The sequence below is a fragment of the Hibiscus syriacus genome, unplaced genomic scaffold (genome assembly GCF_006381635.1).
Source record: "Hibiscus syriacus cultivar Baekdansim isolate YM2019G1 unplaced genomic scaffold, ASM638163v2 tig00110788_pilon, whole genome shotgun sequence".
Lineage (NCBI taxonomy): Eukaryota > Viridiplantae > Streptophyta > Magnoliopsida > Malvales > Malvaceae > Hibiscus > Hibiscus syriacus.
In genome coordinates, this window is record NW_024062863.1 from 1,008,585 (window position 1) to 1,033,706 (window position 25,122).

Below are 25,122 nucleotides of genomic sequence, written 5' to 3' on the forward strand. Positions count from 1 at the left end.
TTCATTTAACTTAATTTGTTTTATCGAAATATCAAAATTTTTTCAACATACTATAAAATGAGTGCAGATATATGTGCAAGTATACACAATCGAACAAGTAATAAAGTGATAAGTTGAGTATCGTCTCCACAGGGAATTGGTGAAATCAAATAGGTTTGTCAAGACACTTTACTGTGTCACCTAAGTAAAGTTAGTTATGGTATGTACAAATGATAATGATGTGGCAAAATGAGATGGATGTTGAGGAAATGGAATAGTGGTATGGTAGCAAATGGATATGTTGCGGCAAATTAAATTGACACATGCAAACAAATGGAAATATCAAGGCAATATAAAAATACAAATACTAGATTTAATATATATAGGACTTTAGATTTCTCACACGACAACCTGCTATGGGAATGAGTGGTAGGAGTCACTAGGAAAATCTAAGTCTATTTCTCTGAATAGTATTTCTTATATGCCTAACATGCCCGACAGACAGAGGTGCCCTATGCTATCTCTAGTTAGGGACTCGACAGATTAAAGATGCCCTAGCAAATCCGATTGGCGTAAACCCCTGTAGTGATCCTATTGGTTCAGATAACAGGATATGTCTCGGCAATACCTTTTTGCGGCAGCATTAACATCTAACATATCGCTTTTGTACAGCTCCTTTTAGTCGAATGAAATCCTAGCATTATCTCTAAGGTGGATTAGGCCTAGTTACTACCTAGAACCCCTTGTTTATGTAATTCCTCCCTAGTTTCTCTCGAACATTAAGGATATGTTACCTAGGTATTCTCTCGAACCCTAAGAATCTCCTAAGGAATGGCTACTCTCGTAGCTCCTACAACCTTAAGGCATTAACTCCATAAACAAAACAAATTATAGCATAGAAAATCAACCATTCATTGAAATAAAACTTAAACATCCAAAATGAACTTCCACCAAATAGGATTAGTTCATGGTGGGGTTCGAAATAAACAAGCACAAAGCAAGTTTCATTCGTTCCTTACAACCCAACAACAAAATATGAAAGCAAGAACTAAAGGGAGGAGAAAAAGCCTTCAACGTGCACTACCAAATGCCTTCCTCAGCCACCAAGAACTGCTACTAGCGAACTAGCTCCTCTCGGATGCTTAGAACGCCACTCCCTTCGGCTTGTCAAGGAGAAATGCCACAACAAGTAGGATTTACGGAGAAAGATGAGACATTCTCTCTCTAACTTTTTAAGCTTAAATCTGGGTGGAACCAAAGTCTTTTTCCATGTGGCTTCATCCTCTATTTATAGGATAAAACAAATCCTAGGACTTGATATTAACTTTCCTAGAAAACCCCAAAAACCATCCTAAAAACCCCAAAAACCATGGTTAAGTGTTTGGGAGTCGAGTAAGACAGGTTATGATACAGCCTGGGTAATTGGCTGATGGACCAGCAATTGCAGGCGCCCAAGGACAAACAGGATCTGCAGGGTCAGGTGGTGTCATCAGCAGAACCGGCGGTAGCAGCACCGATCCCTCCAGGCAGATCTTCGAGGTGAATTTCTCGGGCAGAGCTCTCGGGGAGTCGGATACAACTGGCTTCAAAAATGTCATCTCGCAATGTGAGCACTTTCGAAATGCCGGATGAACTCGGAAAATTCATTTTGCTCAGCCATATACTTATGTCACGGCATTTTCTTTCCTCTTTTCCTTGCTTTCAAAACTTGCACATCATCAGACAAGTACCTTTCCCATAAAGTAGCACCGCAGTAAAAATAAAATGTCGCGACAAACTGAATTCCACCACATGCAACTAAATGCTTCTAAATGCATCTACATAGTCCTAAATGAGCTATTAAACACTCAATAACTTAAGTGAAAATGTCCCAAAATGTGACCTTTTACGGAGTTATCATAAACATTCATTATAATTTGAATAATTTTTTTTAATAAAATTAGCGATTTATATAAAAATAATAATATATTTTTTAAAATGGTAAAATTAAAAAATATAAATTAAAATTTATACATACAAAATATTAATAAATAAAATGTGAATTCTCACTATATACTGTCGGCGTATGAACAACCCAAAAACCGGACGACGATGGATGAACTTCCCAGACGGCACCGCGTGTGTTTTCGCCACAGGGTGGCGAGCCCCGATCAGACACTAAACAACCTGGCATGCTTTTATTGGTCAAAGTTTTGTTAGCCATTGGACTGCACTCAACGCCTAATCCTAGTCAACAAATATTCACAAAACAACTAAAATAAAAAAAATAAGCCATTCAACTTTGCTAGTTTATTTTAACAAGCTCTGATACTTTGTATCACATCTGGATAAGTCCTTCATTTTCAATCTTCACGTAAACAAGCCTATAATTAATTTTAATTACATAAAAATATTTTAATTAATTTAATAAGAAGAAGTGAAAGCTTATCTAGAATTTGATTTCGTTAAAGATAGTACTAGAGTTATAAAATTTAGATTGTGATGTAAAACTTTTAAAATTTAACGCATAATTTTTAAAAGAGAAAATAACATCAGTGACCAAAAATGCCTTATAATATACGATTTTAACTAACTTTTTTTGGATTTGCCAAAATGACTAACTAAATCGCAATGCGATCGATAATTCGCAACGCGATCTCCGGTATCGCAAATCAGTTTCCAGATTCGCAACGCGATTCTGACTATCGCATTGCGATTTCCCAAATTCGCGTTGCGATTTTCCTAATTCGCAATGCGAATACGTAAATCGCAACGCGATTACGTAAAGCGATTACGTAAATCGCAATGCGAATTAGGAAAATCGCAATGCGAATACGTAAATCGCAATGCGAATTAGGAAAATCGCAATGCGATTTACATAACGCCATTCGTATTAACGCGTATTTTTTTTCAAATTCCAAACACGAATTTCTTAATATATCAGAAACTGAACCGTCCACAGTAATCACAACTCATAACCTCAAACCTAAAATCACAACACTTAGTCCCATCTCCATCTCATAACCTCAAACTTAAAATCACAACTCATAACCTCAAACCTAAAATCCCCATATCCGAAGATTTTCGTCCCCATCGCCGGCGAAATCCCTCACAACCATTCACGGTCAGAAATCCCTCACAATCATTCAAAAATGAAAAATCAACATCCGAGGGTTAGTTTTTTTAATTATTTTTATTTTGAAATTTTTGCATTATTTTAGGTTTTTCATATATTGATGATAAGTTTACTGGTAATTTCAATAATAGATTAACCATTTCACTTAGATTTCTTATTAAATTCATTCGATTGCTGCCAATACTGCTAAACTGTTTAGTCTTTAACCCTGTAAAGTTAGTATTTGTCTTTGTTTTGTCTTTTGGTTGAAGTAATGCAGAAAAAGAATAGTTTCGAGAATGAAAATCGCAACGCGGAAATGAAAATCGCAACGAGAGAATCGCAACGCGAAACCAAATTCGCATTGCGATTTTCATTTCGCGTTGCGATTCTCTCGTTGCGATTTTCATTTCACGTTGCGATTCTATCGTTGCGATAGTCATTTCCGCGTTGCGATTTTCATTCTCTCATTGCAATTTTCATTTCAACTAAAAGATAAAACAGTGTTGCAAATTTTAGTTTCAAGAATAAACTACTATTTATGTTTATTGTTTTTGGTATATCTTCACAGTGTAGTTTTTGGTATATCTAACTTGGTATGTTTATTGTTTTTGTAGAAAAAAATTTCGGCTTCATTGACATTAAGGAATAAAGTTAGCCTAGCCACTACAATTGCTTCGAAGCTTTCACCTGCACAAAGAAAATTGTTTGAGGAAACCTGCTTCGGGCCATGGCTGAGAGTACAGCATCCAGGTGGAGATGCTAATTTGACCCATTTGTGGCTTCAGACCATGACTAGCGATCTACCCGACAGTATACAACGTGGTGAGGAAGAGATATGGTTTCATTTTCCACCGGCGTATACTTATTTTGGGCGGAAGGAGTTCTGCTTAATCACTGGTCTACGATTCGGACACGATGATATAGGCCGGTACACTCGTCATATCACCCGCTCATCATGGTTATCCAGGGTTTTTCCTGATGAGTCAATAGAGAAGCCAAACTTACACGTCGACGACCTGAAGAAATTGTTTAATAAGAAAGATGGTTTTACTCGAATGAATGACGTCGATGTTGTCCGAGTATGCCTTCTACTACTTTTTGTATGCCGGCTTTTTAGGTAGAGAGGCCAGACAACCTATTCCTCAGGAGCTAATATTATTGGTAGAAGACCTAAATGCATGGAATCTGTTTCCGTGGGGTTCGTATATATGGAAAGCTACCTGGACTAAGTTGTCGTCTGCCTTTGATGACCGCAAAAGTTTGCGTGGCGATGGGTCGAAATACACTTTGTCAGGCTTTGTTTGGGCCTTTAAGGTAAGAATTTCTATATAATGTTTTCAAAATTATAATTAATTATTTAACAATTACTAATGTTTACTATTATATTGTTTGTAGATTTGGATATTCGAGGCTTTCCCCAGCATGCGGACATATGCATTAAAAACTTCAAATGATATTCCTAGGGCTATTTCCTGGAAGAGGAAATGTCTGTTGAATTGGGAAGACTTAATATCATATGCGACAATAAATAATGTAAGTTAACACAAAAACTATAATATATAAACAAGTTATTAATAGTAGACGTTTAACTTTGTTTGAGTTTTTATATTTTTAGGAGGCCAACACTCCATTAATGAGACTGACACCCACGGAGGCTGAGCTTGCCACTGATTGGTGGCAAGCTAGTCAGCGTTTTCTTGATGGCACGAATGATGAGCAGCCTCCACTTCCTCCGCTTCGAGAGCCATCACCTCACCCAGAACCATCACCTGATCGACCCAACTATACACCTCTACAACGAGAGCCATCACCTATCCCGTCACATCATCGAGCCTCTTCTCCACCATCACCTCATGATAGGCGACCGGCAAAGATGCCACGACTTCTATCTCCCTGTTCTCCACCTCCACGGGATGAGTCAAGGGAGTTAAGTGATGAGGTCAATGCCTTGTGTGAGGAGATCGGTACTCTACGCGATAACGATGGTGCATGGCGTGTGGAGGTGTCTACTTTACGTGGTGAGGTTGCCGCTCTACGTGAGATGATAGTATCGTTGCAGAATGAGGTTCATACTCTACGCAACGAGGTAAGTTTAAGATTTTCCATATTTAACTTGATGATAAATTTACTTGTAATTTCACTTAGATTAACCATTTCACTTAGATTGCTTAGTAAATTTATTCGGTTGCTGCCAATACTGATAAACTGTTTATTAACACTGTGAAGTTAGTATTTGTCTTTTGTTTTGTCTTTTGGTTGAAGTAAATTTATTCGGTTGCTGCCAATTCTGCTAAACTGTGTATTCTTTAACACTGTGAAGTTAGTATTTGTCTTTTATTTTGTCTTTTGGTTGAAGTAAATTTATTCGGTTGCTGTCAATTCTGCTAAACTGTGTATTCTTTAACACTGTGAAGTTAGTATTTGTCTTTGTTTTGTCTTTTGGTTGAAAGTAAATTTGTTCGGTTGCTGCCAATTCTGCTAAACTGTGTATTCTTTAACACTGTGAAGTTAGTATTTGTCTTTGTTTTGTCTTTTGGTTGAAAGTAAATTTGTTCGTTTGCTGCCAATTCTGCTAAACTGTGTATTCTTTAATACTCTGAAGTTAGTATTTGTCTTTGTTTTGTCTTTTAGTTGAAGTAATGCAATCCATTCAAGTTTCAATTTGCATAAGAAGAAGAAATAGTTTATTCTTGAAACTATATTTTAGTAACACTGTTTTATCTTTTGGTTGAAATGAAAATCACAACGAGAGAATGAAAATCACAACGCGAAACGAAAATCGCAACGCGAAACCGAAAATCGCAACGCGAAACTATAATCGCGTTGCGATTTTAATTTCGCGTTGCGATTTTCGTTTCGCGTTGCGATAGTCATTTTTCACGTTGCGATTTTAAGTTCCAGAAACTATTCTTCTTCTGCAAATTGAAACTTGAATGAATTGCATTACTTCAACCAATAGACAAAGACAAATACTAAGTTGACAGTGTTGCAAGTTTGAAACATATTTGCCTTTGTTATCTGATGCATTTTGTGAACTATGATAGAATAATGACTTGGGTGAATTCAATACAAGTTTGACACATATTTTTCTTTGTTTTCACTGTTTAAATATCATGTCTGTTTATTTACTGATTTTTGTATTTAATTATTTAGCGGCCCGATAAGGTGGATGCTTTACGTCGGGTTTTTCTTGCACGACAGAGTTCACGCATCAGACGGCGTGCACGTGCTATTAAGTCTCCGTACACCCCAATAGTGCGAAGACACCGTAAGAAGAAGCCCGACTCGCCTGTCATCCCTCAAGAGTCCACTCCTATCGTTGAAGAGGCCCCTATCATTCCTCGAGAGTCCCCTCCCACCGTTCAAGAGGTCACTGTCATCGTTGAAGAGGTCCCTCCCACCATTCAAGAGCCCGATTCACATGGCGTCATATGTAAGATTCTTGAGAAACCCTCTGACGTGTCGAACATGATGGATTCAAGTTGGCTCTCGTATGAGCTACCGGCCAGTACCATACCGGTATCTGAAGTGGAGAGGAGACAACTACCGGACACAATTCTGGATAACACCCTTTGGGCTAAGACCGCAGTTGATTTTTATCTACATGAGCGGAGCCAGGGGTGTTTCACTGACATATGCAAGCTCAACGATGATATCTATTTGTTGCTTGATCGGTCTTGGTGGGGCGTATTATTAGGGGTCGAAGACAATGGCTATTTCGATGGAGGGGTAAGTCTTATATTTTTCTTATATTTCAATTTGATTATTTTTTTTTAAATTTATGTAAGTTACTAATATATGTCTTTTTTTGTAAAACATCATATCGATGCGTGGGTGTCACGTCTTCTAATAATTAGTAAACTTAAGGAAAATAAAAGAAATACACGATATACAATTATGCCGACGTCTTTTAATGCTGTTCACTTGAAGAATCAACGAGATGAATCATTTGCGTTGGGCAATGGACAAGCTAAACTTTATCCTGCATGGTGGGAGGTCGATAAGTTTAGTATTTATTTTAGATTGAGTTTAAAGGTATTCATAAATAAGTGCGCAAATGAATGAATTATTACTTATGATTGCAGGTGTTTATCCCTGTTTTGGAATGTAAACATTGGCTTTTCGTCGAGCTTCAGCTCCCATCCCTTAAGGTAATAGTATATGACAGCATGATAAATTACATATCATTGGCTGATTTAAGAGATATTATTAAGGGATGGAGCTCTCATTTGGCTAAATTCTTGGATGCGATAAATTATTGGACTCGTTCTGGAAACAAGAAGTCAAAGAAGCTCAATATTACAGTTAGCAGAGACGATACCGCACCACAACAAACGAAAGGACCCAGAGGGGATTGTGGTCCTCTCGTATGCTTGGCGTTGGAGCGTTTGATCACAGGAAGTATAAAGTATCTACCTCACACCGATAGAGATAGAGCTGCAGTAGGCTTGTGGTTTCGGTATTATATGGCTAGATCGATATATATGAGACGTTGCCTACCTGCATCCGCGTTATAAAAATGTCCATAAACAATTGGTAAGTTTATAGGCTTGTGGTCTGAAAATGTTTGGTTAAGTACCTAGAATTCAATAATTTGCTGTTTGTAGGTTTTAGATGTGTAGAAAGTGTTGTTTGAGCAAATGTTTGGTTTCTGCAGGTTAATCTCAGAAGTGAGCTGCGTGAAAATGATGTATGGCTGCAAAAGTTGATTCAATAGTAGATGAGGAAATAAGAATTATTGCTTATTTTTTGATTGTTTAATTGATTTGTAAAAAATGATTTGTAAAAGTTGATTTGTTTAATTGATGTGAACATAATTCTTATTTGTGCTTGTTTAATTGATTGAAATGTAATGGTTGATTTTGTTGATTTCAATCTGCATTATGTTGAAGGCAAAAATGACTATCGCAATGCGAAATGAAAATAGCAACGCTAAATGAAAATCGCAACGCGAAACTAAATTCGCGTTGCGATTTTCATTTCGTTTTGCGATTCCCTAGTTGCGATTTTCATTTCGCATTGCGATTCTCTCGTTGCGATTTTCATTTCGCGTTGCGATTCTCTCGTTGCGATTTTCATTTCGCATTGCGATAGTCATTTCCGCGTTGCGATAGACATTAAGATGATTGTGAACATCATTTCCGTGTTGCGATAGTCAAATGAATGCCTAATAAGTGATAACAACTGAACAGATCATAGCAATTTTCAAACTCAAGTTACTAATACATGGCTAACTGAAAATGTTAAAAGTTCACACATAAAATCCACATAATACAACGTTTGCATTTAAAAATCACCTAAGTTAACAGTCCCAAAAGGTGAAGCCGGTTGTGATTGGGATTTTAAAGATGATTGCGATTTTGATTGCCTTTTGCTTGACACCATATGAGCTTTGGATTTTGATGAGGATCCATATTTTGGTAGAGGAAAAGATGATTGTGATGGCACTGGTGATCCACATGTCAACCTTGTATGACCACTTTCCTTGCACCGACTACATGTCGATCTCTTCTTCTCTTCACCCTTAGACGGTATACGATCGTGACTTTTTGGTCGGCCAGGTAGCCTTCTGTCCATGGCTGGTGGCAAAACTGTTTGTAAGTCATCTAGTATGTCCCACTCAGAAGGATATGGAATAGGGTAGACAATCTCACCATAAGCCTATCGATATACTTCTGTAGTGCAGCAATCCATAGCGTATGCGCTTGAATCATCTTGGTTTAGATGAAGAGAAACTTTTATAACATGGCTACACGGATAACCAGATGTTTGCCATTTCATACAACTACACGTCTTTGCATTTAGATCGACAAGCCCATTTAAGTTATTATCCAGTACTTCAAACAAAGTGTTTGAACATGGTTCAACTCTCCATGATATTGACTTCACAACACATTTCGTTATCTTTTTTTCTGTCCATGGTGTAACACAATGTTCTAATGTTCCTGTAAATTTAAATAAATAATACTTAGTAAAATATATGATAAGTTACGAATTTAAAGAAATAATACCTACATGGTTTCTTTTCTTGTAGTACCAATGTTGAATAGAGGCTCGAAAAAACTCCATTAACATATTAATGGGTAATTTCCGGGAATGACGACTTAGAGCGTTGATTGATTCTGCACTATTAGACGTCATGAAACCATATCTTGCTCCAAGTTGATGTACTCTTGACCATCTTTCAAACCCGACATCTTCTAGTGTTTGAGCACACTGAGGCAAAACACGTCTTAAACACTTCATATGCTTATTAAAATCCACTTCCCGATAAGCTTTTACAGCCTTCCAGTATGTCCATTTGTGATTTTTTATACCAGCCGACCTTGATTTTAGATTTCTATACAAATGAACACCACAAAGTCCATGAAAAGCATCTAGGAAACACCTTCTAACAGCGTTGTCAATTGAGTTTGCCCTATCGGATATGATTGTCAGATTGCTAATAGGACCTATGCAATCCCTAAGATGCCCCATAAACCATATCCATGAATCAGAGGTTTCAGATTTTCCAACCCCGTAAGCTATTGGCAGTATCCCATTGTTAGCATCCATGGCTACTGCTAATAAGTTTACTCCAAGGTATCGACCTTTTAAATGTGCTCCGTCAACTATAATAACTGGGCGCATGCAATTAATAAACGAACGAATCTACAAAATCATATACACAAGAAATATAATCATTTAAATGTGAAATGCATGTAACTAACAAAAATGAGTCAACAAAATTATATTGATTTACTAACCGCAGCACCAATGGCGATAAATAGCAACTCAAAGCGTCCATCTCTATCTGTTTTGATATGAGTTACTGACCCAGGATTTTTCAGCTTTAAATTGTGACAATAAGCTGGCAGTTGGGCAAACGATGCTTCTGGTGACCCCCTCAACAATTCCAAGGCATAACATTTGGCTCTCCAAGCTTGAGAATATGAGATACTAATCTTGAACCGAGCATTCATGTCAGTCATAATTTCATGTCCCCGATATACCCTACCATTCAAAAACATTAACTCAGCCAGAAAACCACCCAACACCTTTTTGTTTGCCTGTCTATGGTGAGGAAAAACTTGGGTTCTTGAACATGTATGTTTATCAATAAAAGTCCTAACTTGAAACATTTCGCAATCTTTTATCCTCTTTGCAATCATACGTCACATACAGTTTTTTTCAATCATACACCTTGTTTCGAAACGATCTTTGCTTGATTTGTTAACTTTTAGTTGATAGTCATCTTCCACACATTTCGTATACAAAGCTATCTTCAAGTCTTCCTTTGTATCAAAACAATCATCTTTCTTGATACGAATAATTTTTGTGTGACAATCAACTGCTATCTTTACCAACTCTTCTTCCGGTATCTGAAGTAATTCTGGCATATTCCAGTTATACTCCCGTGGCATTTTCTTCGGGGACTTTTCTTTGGGGATTTCTTCTTCTTTTTCTTCTACAGTGTTATATGAATTACAGAATGGATGTTCAACATGTTCATTTACAGTCGTAACTTCCTCCTCATTATCATCAACAACATCTTCCTCAGCAACGGCTGTTTCATCATCAAAATTCGGGTATTGACCAATATCAAAATCATTACACGCAGGGTCTGTTTCTTCTTCTGAAAAATCATCAAAATCCGAGTATTGACCAAGATCAAAGTCCGGGTATTGACCAAGATCAAATTTCGAATACTGACTAGTACTCACAATTTTTTTTGTTGGCTCATCATCGTCTAACTGGTCAATACGAAAACCGGAATTTGGTGCTGAAAGTTGATTGGGATTTGGATTAGGGAAAGGTTGTAGGTTTTGAGATTGTGTTTGGTATTGGAAATGTGGTGAAACAATATTTGCTTGGTGATGAAATTGTGGTGGAACCATTAAATTTTGAGCACCATAAACTGGGGTTGAAAAACTTAGTTGATTACTACCCGCTACTGACCCAACTTCACTACTTCTAGGTTCAACAACATACAATGTAACATCATCACTTGAAACACTAATGTAAGCAATGAATCGTTCAACATCTTCATTGCCGGTTAACAAATAAACTTTACCATTTCTCTGATAAGATAGCCTAAATCCACTTAGGGGCTCTAAATTCAATTTATTTGCAACACGTAACATTAGAGTTTCATAAGTTAACTTTTTTAATGACAGTTTTAGTTGAAGATTCATGGGTAAAGGCATATATTGTAAAACACCATGAACATTCTCTCATGACCCTCCAAAACACAAATATATCCAAACATGAACAACATTAGATGATTTCATTATTGTAAATTAATTTACTAAACAAACGAGCTGCGAAACTAAAACCTGTTGCCGGATGGGGAAGGATGTCGTTGGATATAGGAACAGATGTCGCCGGAGAGAGTGATAGATGGAGATGGAATGAGTTGCGATTTAGGGATTTAGGTTATGAGTTGATGCTGCTGCGTATTTTATACCCAAAACATTTGTGTTGCGAAATTAAAACCTGTTGCGAATTCAGAAATCGAGTTGCGAATTTGAAATTCAGTATTGCGATAGTTAGAATCTCGTCGCGATTACGTAAATCGCAATGCGATTACGTAAATCGAAGTGCGAATTAAGAAAATCGCAATGCGATTACGTAAATCGCAATGCGATTACGTAAATTGCAATGCGATTACGTAAATCGCAATGCGATTACGTAAATCGCAATGCGAATTAGGAAAATCGCAATGCGATTATGTATTCGCATTGCGATTTACGTATTCGCATTGCGAATTAGGAAAATCGCAACGCGAATTTGGGAAATCGCAATGCGATAGTCAGAATCGCATTGCGAATCTGGAAACTGATTTGCGATACCGGAGATCGCGTTGCGAATTATCGATCGCATTGCGATTTAGTTGGTCATTTTGGCAAATCCAAAAAAAGTTGGTTAAAATCGTATATTATAAGGCATTTTTGGTCACTGAGGTTATTTTCTCTTTTTAAAATGGTGTTACTTTTATTTTCAATATTTTATATAAAAATCAGTTCTTAAAAAAATGGAATGTCAATCCAAATTTAGTTAACAAAATAATTAATAAGTTGAAGGATCTTTTTAGTGATTTAACGATTATTATAAACCATGGTTAAAAAGTGCACCCAGCGGTGTACGGCTCACGTTCCCCTCGATTTATCTCGCCCACATCGTAAATGCATACCGCTTTTTATATTCAACATTTCTATAATATGTTTTCCTTTTCTCTTTCAATTCGCCTCATTCTCCGTGTTTTTATCGATTGACTGCCGACACGGCGGTTTTCAAAGGCCACTCCACGGTAATTTCTCTCTGGAAAAGGATTTGATCGCCGAGGAGTTGGAATATATTTTCTTTTGTTTATTTGTGTGTGTGTGTGGTTTTTTTATAATTAGTTTATTTGTTGGAGTGGAATTGGTTGAGTTATTGAGTTTGATTTGGGAATTTGAGGCGAAAAGAAGAAGAAATTGAGCCTTGTTGGTTATTGAATATTTATGTGTTTGTTATTCTTTTAGATGTTATTGGATTTTTTTCCAGATTCTGTTAGGTTATTTTTTTGATGTGAAATAAAAAGGGAAGAAGCGATGTTGGTACTGAATATCATTCTGCATTGATAACATTTGGAGGGAACAAAGCGGTGTCGTATTACGGGGTAATATCAGGAGGAGAGTGGAGATTGAGGTTGTTGCTGGAAATGTGCAGTTTCGAAGGGATTGTGAAAAAGGGAGGGATGAGACTTGGGATAATGAAAGGGGGCGGCGGAGCAGGAGCTAGCGGAGGCGAGAGATTGGATAATTTGAAAAAAGGTTCGAGAATGAAGCTGTGGATCATACGCGCTGCCATATCTGTGTTGCTTTGGACTTGCATCGTACAGTTAATGACCTTGGGAGAGACATGGGGACCTCGCGTCCTTAAGGGTTGCCCTTCATGTTTCTCTCGTCAGGATTCTTCCGTTTCCGCCATTGAAGACAAAGTTCTTGCCTTTCCCGCCCGTGTAATTCCTCCCAAAAGTAATCTCCCCCTCTTCTTTTATTTCTGTTAATTTTGAACGTTGTTTCTGCTATTATACAATTTTGTTTGGTTAAATTAGGGAAGAAATTGAGCCAATCTCTCCTGGAAACAAGGAAAACCTTTGTAAGCAATAGAATTGAATGGTTTTCATCTCTTTGTTTGACGAATTTACAAGCTCCATAAGTGCATTTCTTACTTTTCATCCTTACCTTCATTCTTACTTTTTCATTCAAGTTTTAGGGATCATTTGTACGTGCTGTTTAATATTCTGGTTACTGAATTTAGATCCTTAAATGATATATTTTTTTAACTACAGGGGTGTATAAGAATAATGGATACCTGATGGTTTCATGTAATGGAGGTCTCAATCAAATGCGAGCAGCAGTGAGTACTCTAGAAAATAAAATTAAACCCCCCCCCCCCATTTTCTTTCTAGATTAATTAAGTTCCATCATTTGTTTTTGTGGTGTAAATCTGTGGAAATTTATGCCATGGTCTTTTGTTTTGGGGGGTTTGCATGACAGATTTGTGACATGGTTACCATTGCAAGATATTTGAATGTCACACTTATAGTCCCTGAGCTGGATAAAACATCCTTCTGGGCTGATCCCAGGTGTGTTAACTAAGCTTTGTTGGTATCATTGGAGTTATTGGATTTATAGCCTTCAAAAGGATGTTCTAATATATATTTCTAGTATTTTTTGAACCGTGGTCATTATTCTTACATATTAATAAATATTCTTTAATTGATATGTCAGTGAATTTCAAGATATATTTGACGTGGATCATTTCATTACATCGTTGAGAGATGAGGTTCGAATATTGAAGGAGTTGCCTCCTAGGCTTAAGAAAATAGTGGAAATGGGGAGTGTGTATTCAATGCCACCAATTAGCTGGTCAGATATGTCCTACTATCATAACCAGGTTAATTCTGTCATTTTATTTATTTATTTTGGTAGTGCTTTGTAGACATACTATAACATAGTTTGGTTCATTCTTCTCTTTTGTAAATTTTATGTTTTCCCAGTCTTTTACTTCCTAACAAGACTCCTTTTAAATTCATATGCATCTATTCATGCAGATTATTCCTCTGATAAAGAAGTATAAAGTTGTACATTTGAATAGAACTGATGCTCGACTTGCCAACAATGGACAGACTTTAGATGTTCAGAAGCTGCGATGTCGTGTAAATTTCAATGCTTTAAGATTCACTCCTCAGATAGAGGAGTTAGGTAAACGAGTTGTTAAGCTTCTAACGCAAAATGGTCCTTTCATAGTACTTCACCTTAGATATGAAATGGATATGTTAGCATTTTCTGGCTGTACCCACGGTTGCAATGAAGAAGAGGTGGACGAGTTGACAAGAATGAGGTGACCTGTACATGTATCTTTACAATTTACTGAATGCCTAAATTTAAACTTTAATCTCACGTATCACATGGCCGTTTTGGCAGATATGCTTATCCCTGGTGGAAAGAAAAAATAATAAATTCAGACTTGAAAAGGAAAGATGGTTTGTGCCCCTTGACGCCTGAGGAAACCGCCCTTATTTTGAGGGCACTGGACATTGATAATAGTTACCAAATCTATATTGCAGCTGGTGAAATCTATGGTGGAAAGAGGAGATTAGCAGATCTTGCTGCTGCTTATCCAAAATTGGTATGTAACTCGAAATTAAGCCAACTCACTTTTTTTCCAGTCATGTATTAATAATTAGCCTTTTGTTTGTTGAAACAGGTTAGAAAGGAGACTCTCTTGGAGCCATCGGACCTTAGTTTTTTCCAAAATCATTCATCCCAGATGGCTGCATTAGATTATCTTGTTTCATTGGAGAGTGATATTTTTATTCCTACATATGATGGAAACATGGCTAAAGTTGTTCAAGGCCATCGCAGGTACTGTGTTGCTTTTAATATGCTCTATGCGTCTGAATATCCCCACTTTTATATCTAGCGTCAGAAGGGGATAATAGTTTGTTTCTAGCTTGAAATCATAGCCAAACTTTTTCTTTCTTCTCCCCCCAACCCGGATTTTGTTCTTAGATTCATGAATATGATATTATTTGTGTTTGAAACTGTAGAAACTTAAACTATGACTACCCTTTTTTAAGAATGCTTTGTCTATGATCCCCCCCCCCAAATGATAATAGTTCTAGAGTGTGTTCTTGTCGTTCATAGTTGAAGATTTTCTATGATGTAACAATTTAGTGGTGAATGCTCCTACAGGTATCTGGGGTTCAAGCAGACAATTTTGTTGGACAGAAGGTTTTTGGTAGATTTGATAGATCAGTACAATAACGGATCTCTAAGTTGGGATGAGTTCTCGGAAGCTGTGAAGGAATCTCATGAAAATCGCAAGGGGCAACCGACTAAAAGGTTGGTGATACCTGACAGGCCTAAAGAAGAGGATTACTTCTATGCCAATCCAGAAGAATGCTTGCAACAACGATATGGTCAACTAAGTAGCTCGTGATCTTTCTGTCATGGGATTTGTTACGTTTATGGGTGTTTTCTTTTTCTAGAGTGCTAGCATCATACCTGAAACCGAAAGGCAGTTTCTCTACACAAAAATGACATTACCGAAGGTTTTACTTAAAAGGAGGTAGTTGTGGAGAAGCTTGGGGACTGAAGAACTCGAAGAAACCCCAAGACGATTTTGCAAAGCTGCTGGAGGACACAGATTTTTAGTATACGAAAATAATCCGAAGCGTGTATAGAAGAGCTGCACTACCATTATAGGGTAATGTCTGATCAAAAGGTATTTGTATACGAGGATTGCAAGTATATCTTTGGATTGTGGAGACTCGGGATTCATGGAAGGTTGGTCCATCCTCAATCTTGCATTACCTCAGTTTTTCCTTTTTAAATGTTATAGTTAGATTCTAGCATATATACATACATATCTATATATATATATCATTGTCTTATACAATGGACCATTGTATTTCTTTGTAGTATGGCTTCCTCCCCCTGTCAAATGCAAGGAATGGTTTTTCCCAATAGAAATCGTATGCTCCTCTTTCTGCCCTAAAAAATTGATCGGTTTCAGATCCAATCGGTTTTAGTGAATTGAACAAGTAATCCGGTCTTTGAATAGGCTAACCATTTGCTATTTGGGATGATGTTTGAATGATATGTTAAAAAGAAAGCAGAACGCTTATTTGATTTTGATGCAATTATTATATGTCAAATACAGATTTTGACACAGTGAAAGGAAAAAGACATTACATGTTAAGATTTATAGAATGCTAGAGTTGGATATATATTCATGTTGTTTAAATTTGGATTTTCGTTATTTGCATGAACTGTTATTCGAACATGAAATTAAATTAAATAAAGGTTATTTTTCGAGTACCTGGATTCTCTAAATGTCAAGTCAAAAATTTATATATTGGAATTTATTATTAATATATAGCATGTTAAGTTTTCTTTTGGTCAGCGCATATCGAGTTTAATCGACTTCAAAGCTCGGTTTAAATAAGAGTGGTGACAAAGTAAAAGCATGTAATTTGTTGGAACATTGTATCATGATTGCTTATGTGCCGAAATAAAACAATTCAAGTATAGTCTGGATGGAATTTTGGAGATCACGTATTTGACTTAAAATATTAAAATATACTTGCTTTTGCTTGTAAGTTAAAAGATTTAAGGACAGTTTGGCCTAGAATTGATTTTGTATTTTTTCCCTAATATTATCACAAGGGGTGAGTATTCAACTTAATTAAGTCGGGTTGGGTTAAAAAATTAAGTTAATAATGTTGATAAGTTTTATTTTATAACTTGAATTTTATTTGAATTTTTTTGAATCAAATCGAATTTATAAAATTCAAGTTGAATCAAATTGTTTAGTTTTTTTTTTAATTAGTAAGAGCTTAACTAAGAACTATAAAACTTAACATATGGGGGTTCGGTGATGTCACCATAGACTTTAGTTGACTAAATGACTTAATCCAAATTCTAGAAGACATTAATTTCCGGTAATTCTTTGTGCGGAAAGATGGCAACAGAAATCAAAATGATAAATTAAATGCAAGGAAACTGAATATTTGAATTTACATTAAAACTTGAAATATATTAGAGAGCTGAATATCACTAATAAAAACATGCTTGACAAATAATAATAGGAAACTTCAGACGATGGAAGCCTTCGATGAAAAGCAGCAGCTTCTCAACACCCATATGGTGAATAATATATATTACTATATTTTTATGAGAATTCTATGCTTCTGAATATATAGTTTCGATATTCATATTCGACACATATATCCTTCAAATTAAGAGAGAAGAAATTGAAAAAGGAAAAATTTAAGTACCCCGTCGAACATATATTTGTATGCAATACTTACCCGAATGAAGATAACATGTACATGGATGGATATTTTATCTTAGCTGACTGATTAGTTATTTGGTAGTGTTTATCAAACTTGGCGAGTGCACAACCCTTAAGGGCATTGTACCCAGCAAAAAATGATTAATAATAATGAATATCTCATTCATGTTTTAAGCTTCTTTAAAGGTTGATCAGAATCCTCACCGCATCCAACTCTTGGGCGTGTCTTCCCTTGATTTACGGAGGGAGCCGCCGTGCCCTAAGACCAAAAAAAGCACACGGTGAAAAATTAGATCGAAATTCTATGGTTTTTCCAAGATGAAAAAGGAAATGATATGCTAAAAATGAAGAAAATTCTGGAGGCTGGCAGTAGCAATGGAAAACAACCTTAAGTATGGATGCGGGAGCCGACGGTCGGCAGTTCGATCGCTTCCCGAGCTCAATTTGCACTGCGATGCTGGTTTGTGACAAATCTAGTCCAGAAGTTTGTAGGCCTTGTGTTAGCTTATTCAACAACCTGTACAACCATGGACAAATTACGTACCAGATTTGTGTTAAACACAAATGTCGAACAGAAATACTTCAAGAAAATCGGAGGCATGGTGAAGAACTTACCGTTGCGAATATGCGCTTGAGATGCTAATCGTTCCACCTTCAACTGTCCGCTCTTGTTCTTTCTGCTTCTCATTAGGAATTGAACCATTAGTAGCACAGGAACCAGTATGACATGGTATAGTTTGAGGCTGAGGTATACTGTTTTCTGCATCAGATGGCAACCTAGATACAACTTGAGTTGCTGGAACGGAGTTCAGAGCAGAGTTGAAGTTTGGCTGTAGTGACATCGGAAAGGGCATCGTTTTATTCATCATTCCCGGGCTAAGGTCCATCGCTCTGAAGCTGGTAGTAGCTCTGCTCATATTAGGAGGTTCGATAGGGCTCTCTGCACTTTCATGAACGGTTGGGTTGACGGTGCCATTAACAGCTTGAGATTGATCGGCATGATTTTCTGTAGGCCTCTGGTTGCTTCTCTGTTTCAGTCATTGAACAAATGATCAAACTGTAATGCCAAACCAATCTAATCTGCTATGTTGCTCCAACATTGATATATATATTCGGACACACTCGTATCCGATACTCACTCATATCCGATACTCACTCGAACTTAAGTAACGTAAGAGTGAATGTGCAATTCTTAGTTAACAGTGCTAAGTTTAGAATTTACCCATGGTATCAATTTTGATGGTCCATTGCTCCAACCTTGATACGTTCCTTCATATTTGTTTAGTTTTTCTTGTAAAAACTGAATGTACTCAACAACCTATGAAAGATTGAAACAAACATGGTTTCAGAACTTGGAAATTGAAGACAGGAACAATAACTATTACAAGGAATCTATGTACCTCTAATAAGAACGAGGCTTTATCTCTCTTTTGGTATCTATTTGGAATGATATCTCTCAGCATTTGAAATCTGCAAAAAAAGTAGCAAGATTTTAGTCTATAATGGCGAATTCTAATATATATCAAATGCGAAGCTGATTAGAGTTATGCTTTTGCCTGTTGTTAATTTTACTCCTCCTTCGTTGTTCAGTAGCAGAGTGTTTTGACCTTGGGGTGTTGGCCTTCTGATCAGGGGCACTCTTTCCATCCACTTTCACTCTCAATTCTCCTGTAAAAATAAGTACAATCATTAGAACAACGAAATTCTAAATACCCTTAGAAATACCACATTGTGTCTTTATCTAAGTTCACTAATATTTACATTAATATACGATAATGTTGCATAATTACTTAGGTCTAGAAGTAAGTGATGATACACGTATGTTTTAGATATAAATACAAAGGGGGAATATTGATACCTATATTATGGGTGGTGATGGAACTCTCTTTCTTGAGAATAAAATCATCATCTTCTTCAAAATCATCATCAAGCGAGCTACCTTTTGCAGATTTTATCATTTCCATGAAGGTTTGACTTTTCTGCTTTGATGATGGTCTGTGAATAGATCCCAAAGAAACCATTTTGGTTCATTTTTAACCCAGAAGTAATAAAAATTTATTAATAAATAAATAAATAAAAGAAACTAGAGTAAGTAGTGACTGACTGAGAGGAAGAGAGACAACTGAAACTCTTGGGATGGTTGTTGGTCGACGACTGAGACCCTTTGTCCAACGACGTCGTGGCACACTGTCCCACCTTCCCCGCTGATTCTATCAGAAGTAGCAGCCAAAATTTATATCAAGTAAACGAGCACAGCAGCTTTTTACTCCGAAAATGAAATGTTAAGTTTTGATTTCGAGAACACATGGAACAAAATGACTTAATGCATAAATTCAATAACATTATGGAACATCCAGATAGGTTTTAACGTACCAACCTGAAATTATAGCGACGAGCCGATGACCATGCATGTGCATGCAAATACATGGGACACATTTAACAGCAGCATTGATATGTATATATGCATGCAAATACAATGCGATGTAAATTGTACTCTATCAAACATATGAAACCGAAGAAGCACTAATACAAGTAATGAATATATCCTAACAAATGCATGACGATAGCAAGAAGAAATACATTTTGGAAAACTAATGCATATATAAAAAGTAAGAAAGTTTTTACCTATTACAAAGGGTGTTTCTCCCGCATTCTCCTTCCCTGTCTTTCCCTTCTTTCCTGCAGATTCTTCCCACAAAGTGAAACCACTTCCAGTGTAAGAACTGCAGTTTGAGTTTTCATCATTTCTCTCCGTACTACTTCCTTCGGCAACAGTGAATACGGCTCCCTCTGCCTTTGGGGCTCTAGGATTAAAATAGGAAATGTGGCTTATACTGTAAGCTCCAATCTCGCCGGGAAGAATGCGTCCCACCAACGGTAGTGGTGGCTTTTCAACACTCGCTACCTCGACCACTGTTTCCTTCTTGGCAATTTGATTTCCTTGTTGTTCCAGTTGTAAAAAATCACGAGTCTTAAGGTATGCGCCTGCACATTTAGACATAGGAAGTCCATTCCAGTTTAGCATTAAATTCTCGTATGATTTTTAGTTAAGGAAAACTCTAATATTAAAAACCGATTACCAATTTATAAGAGTTAATTTGGTGATTATTAAAATTCGTGTTTTAGAAAAGAGTAGACTGATAATAATAATAATTGAAATTAATACAAATCAAGCAATTTAAATGGTTATTAGTTAATGAGCGATTGTTATTCTTAGATGTCCTATGTTCGTATACGTCTATAAAGATATTTGAATATTTATTATCAAATAATTAAAAGAATTAACAAATATTATCTTATAATCATTAATACTAATAATAAAATAAAATAATTAGAATTAAGTTTTATGGATGATTTCGTCTTCTATAAGAGACATGCTACATATAGTATTAAGCATTAAGAGTTGAAAATTGGTGTTCAAAGTTCAAACCACATCTCAAAGATGGATTAAGTAAAGTTGTTGACGTATTCCATCTGCATCAATTTCACGTGAAGTTCATTCTCATCAAACTGTTTGGGTTGGTGTTGAATAATTATTCAATATCCCAATTTACCTATGTTTATTCATGGACCTAATTAGGATCAAATATTGAAGGGTAAAATTATCTTATATTAAAAGAATAATAATTGATTAAGTATTTTAATTTAAAAATGAGAGAAATAAAAATCTTATTTAACAAATATTTAAACAAAAAATTACATAAAATATCATTATACAAAAAAATTCAGAGGAGCAATAACTATTCCAAACTGCTATGTAACTTCATCCCAATGTTTATATGCATTAAATTTAATAAATATTTATAAAATATCATCTCAATTAATTTTCTGTAGACAATAATAATTATTTTTATACCGAATTTCTATTAATCTATTTGTAATAAATAACAGTATTATTATAAATAAAATCATAAATTAAAAATAGTCTATATAAAAAGAAATATTTATTTTCCGACATTTTAAGATATAAATGAATTCAAATATTTATATGTGGTATCATGGAATGGAACTATGGAAGCAAAAGAAAGAAGGAAGAAACGATATACAAGGAAAAGTTGGTGGTGATGTGAATTGTATGACTTGTCAAATCACCTACAGTTAATATTGTATTTTGATATAACCTGTATTATATAATATATCAATAATTAATATTAAATAATATGTTAAAAAATACTGTAAATATTTATATCATATTTATATTATTTTTAATATCAGTATAATTTTTTCTTTATTTTTTATTAGTAAAATTTAATTTCAAGTAATGGACCCAAACAAAAGTTTTATTTGGTCCGCTGTTTTCATTCCGAAGAAGAAAATTCATTCACGTGCACTACTCCGAATCATGATCCCTAATAAAATTCTAAAAATGGTCTCCAAAAAAACCTTTAAAGCATAATTGTATTGATATCCTATTTATCTCTTTCAAATACACGTAATGTAATCTATATATGTGAATATATATTTAAATAAAAAATATTATTTAATATAAAATTGTAAAATTAAATTTTCAATTAATATTGAAATATTATAAAATATTCCTTTAAATATTTATAAAACTCTAAAAAATGAGATATTTGATAATATTTTAATATTTTTTCTGTTTGTGATATTGTTTTTTATCAATGAAATTGTATTAGATAATAACCTTAAATTTAATGTTAACAATCAAATAACATTAATTTAATTGTAAAGGTAAACAAAACAAAAAAATCAAGTAAATTAAAATTGGTGTGCCCCATTATACAGATGGAGGATTTGGAAGGGGAGTTCTTTTTTTAGAGGGAATAGTATTGAAAAAGAGAGAAATATTAGTTTAGTATAAAAATGTTTTATAGAATTATATATATATTTCTTAAACGAATATATAGGATTATATTTTTTTCTCATATTTAAGATAATTTTGGGCAATTTATTATTCTACCAAAAAATTTAGAAATTATAACTTATTTATATAATAGCTAGGTTTTATCACTGAATGAAAACATTGTATAATAAACGAAAATTTTAGCGGCAAAAAAAAATAGAGAGAGAGAGAGAGAGAATGAAAAATATGAAAACAGACAGCGGCAAATCTGTTTGTTTGTTTCTATTTCTTTTTGGGATCTAAAAAAATAAAAAATTACCTTGAGAAGGTGGCCTTGGATCTTGTTCAACACTTGAATGACTGTACAGAGAAAGAAAGTCATGCGTTGGTTTTCTTCCTGTTTATCAGAAAAGGAATTAATTCGAAGAAAAGAGCTTCTAATTCATAATTTCAACACAAATCAATTAAGCAAAATATTTCCAACAATCTTTTGTGAATTTCCTCTCATAAAATAATAACAGTAATAAAACGACGTAGTAAAATATATTACCTTCAGCTCCGAAAGGCCGGGATTGAGGGAGCTCCATCGACGACGGCCAGTTGGCGCCGGATTTTTTTTATATTTCGGATCAGAAACTATAATTATATTCTATGAAATCTAAGAGGAACAAGAATTCAAAATTCCACGTCAAATTCAATGGAATTCCGAAGAGCTTGAAGCCGTGGTTTCAAATTCTATCTATATCTTCGAAAATAAGCTCTCCTCCTTCTCAACAAACTAAACAGGGAGTGATTACGAGACGAGCGAGAGCAACAAGCAGTCGGATCGGAAACATAAATCAAATCTAGCGGAGTGATGCAGATGCAGAGAGCAGATAACAGAAACCGAGCCAGTCATAACTCAAATTCCCATGCTGGAGTAGAAATGTTAAGGTTTTAGCGTTTACCTCAATTAATTTCCCGGTCTGTGGGAAGCTTGAAGGCAAGAGAGAGAGGGGCTGGATGAAGAGGAGAAGAAGGGGAAGAGATATAATAGAAGGAAGAGAACAAGCTTTGTTTGGGGGGAGAGGGCATGTCTGGAATTTTAAAAGGAAAATTCAGAAACAAAATCTTTTTTACGTAAAATTTTATTTGGATGAAATACTCATAAATTAATAGATGTTGAATTTCTATAATTTCTATATGATTAAATAGTTTTTACATACAATTAATTGTGTTTTATGTTTAATTGATGGAATTATCTATAGAACTTTTTAAAAGTGTTTTTAAGATAAAATTTAAAATAGTAAATCTCATTTTTAAAAAGAAGAAGGAAAAACAGTAAATTCATAAATATGTATCTTAAATTTGACTAAATATTTGTATAAAAATGAATATATATATATATATATATATATATATATATATATATAATTTAACAATAAATTTAAATTCATATATTTTAAAAAAAAAAAGCTACCGCGTATCGAGCAAGAGACTCGACATGTTCCACGTTAAAACTGTAATTAAACCTCGCACGATGAAAATGATAAATTCTTTTTTATTTATAAATCACTATTAGTAAATTAAAGTTCTGTCCGTTTTATTTACCTGGCTAAGGGGATGTTTGATAAAATAAAATGATCAATGGCCTGAATGATTCAAAAGTTCTGTATAAATTGACTCTGAATATGACATGTTGTTTGATAATAGTTATGAATGTACAATCTGAATTATGAATATTTTTATTTATACCTTTATAATAATTTATTATATTATAAGATATAATTGTTTAATAATATAATATGTGAAAAAATAGGTATTATGATAAAATACCGAATGTATAATGATTCAGGATGTACTTTAATGATGAATTATTCAACAGTGTTTTGTTGTTTCATTCAGCATAGTCTTCATTCAGAGATAAGAATCAAACACGCTGAATGTTGAACCGTTCAGCATTCAGCGCTGAATAATTCCATTCAACAGTAAACAAACGATCCCTAAATATTGATATTTTGTTTACCTTGGATCGAAACCATGGTTATCAAAATCGGACCGATCGGTTCAACCGGCTGAACCGTGAACCGGTGGCATGTCCGGTCCGGTTACCTCACAAAACCGGCCTGGCAATGAACCGGCTGAAAACCAGTAGAACCGGCTGAAAACCGGGGTGAACCGGCTGAAAATCAGCAAAATCGGTTTGAACCGCCGGTTCATTTTTTTAAAAAAAAAATTAAACCAAACGACGTCGTTTGTTAAACGAGCCAAGTCAAATTCGAGTATTGCTGAGCTCTACTCGAACTCAAAAACTTTAAAAGTAAGCTCAACTCGACTCAAAAACTCACGAGCTAAAAATTATCAAGTTCAACTCGAACTCGAAATATAATATTACAACTTGAACTTGAAAAGGTTTGAACTTAAAAAAAATTAAAAGTTCGATTGAAGTCTAAAATTTGAGCTGCGAAAGAATAGTTCGCTTTGTGCTCACCAAAATGCTCAATGATTTTGAATGTCAAATTACCTCTATTATTTATAGAAGTAAGTTGTGATGCTCTTCTATGTTTCTTAGTTATGTGAGATTATTTTGTTCTCATATTTTTACTCTTTAAACTTTTGGGATGTTCTTCTATGTTTCTTAGCCATGTGAGATTGTTTTTAAAAAAAAAAATTAGACCAAATGACATCATTTGTTATGATTTTTTAAGCTCCAATTTTTTTTATAGTTATATAATTATATTTATTATTTAATAGGTTTTACCTTAAATATTATGTTGTAGTTGATTTGAATCATTTTGTTTCACTTGATTTTATGGTTTTCAATTTATAGATGTTATGACTTGTGATATTTTTATACCTTTTAATATTGTAAACTTAAAAAAAATGTTACATATATATATTAATATTGCTTTGAATATTATGTAAAATTTAAAAA

General features: G+C 34.9%; 2 protein-coding genes across 4 annotated transcripts; one reads left to right on the forward strand and one right to left on the reverse strand.

Moving 5' to 3' along the window:
- The first annotated feature begins 12,241 nt into the window (after positions 1-12,241).
- On the forward strand, positions 12,242-15,765 carry LOC120140787 (rhamnogalacturonan I rhamnosyltransferase 1-like). 2 transcript variants are annotated; one of them, XM_039155771.1, is made up of 8 exons: positions 12,242-13,074; positions 13,392-13,459; positions 13,600-13,688; positions 13,834-13,999; positions 14,157-14,446; positions 14,530-14,734; positions 14,813-14,970; positions 15,301-15,765. In XM_039155771.1, the coding sequence occupies exons 1-8, from the start codon at positions 12,759-12,761 to the stop codon at positions 15,545-15,547; spliced, it is 1,539 nt and encodes a 512-aa protein (XP_039011702.1). In that variant the 5' UTR covers positions 12,242-12,758; the 3' UTR covers positions 15,548-15,765. The 2 variants fall into 2 exon arrangements, with proteins under 2 accessions (XP_039011702.1, XP_039011703.1); XM_039155772.1 differs by lacking the exon at positions 12,242-13,074 and adding an exon at positions 13,183-13,198.
- A 1,626-nt stretch (positions 15,766-17,391) lies between these two features.
- Positions 17,392-23,245, reverse strand: LOC120140892 (transcription factor BIM1-like). Of its 2 annotated transcripts, XM_039155893.1 has the most exons (11): positions 22,759-23,245; positions 22,528-22,605; positions 20,030-20,389; positions 19,509-19,614; positions 19,263-19,399; positions 18,961-19,072; positions 18,805-18,874; positions 18,627-18,722; positions 18,020-18,432; positions 17,792-17,921; positions 17,394-17,663 (listed from the first exon to the last, which is right to left on the reverse strand). In XM_039155893.1, the coding sequence occupies exons 1-11, from the start codon at positions 22,793-22,795 to the stop codon at positions 17,568-17,570; spliced, it is 1,635 nt and encodes a 544-aa protein (XP_039011824.1). In that variant the 5' UTR covers positions 22,796-23,245; the 3' UTR covers positions 17,394-17,567. The 2 variants fall into 2 exon arrangements, with proteins under 2 accessions (XP_039011825.1, XP_039011824.1); XM_039155894.1 differs by lacking the exon at positions 19,509-19,614 and having other exon boundaries at positions 17,392-17,663; positions 19,263-19,385; positions 20,060-20,389.
- Between the last annotated feature and the right edge of the window lie 1,877 nt (positions 23,246-25,122).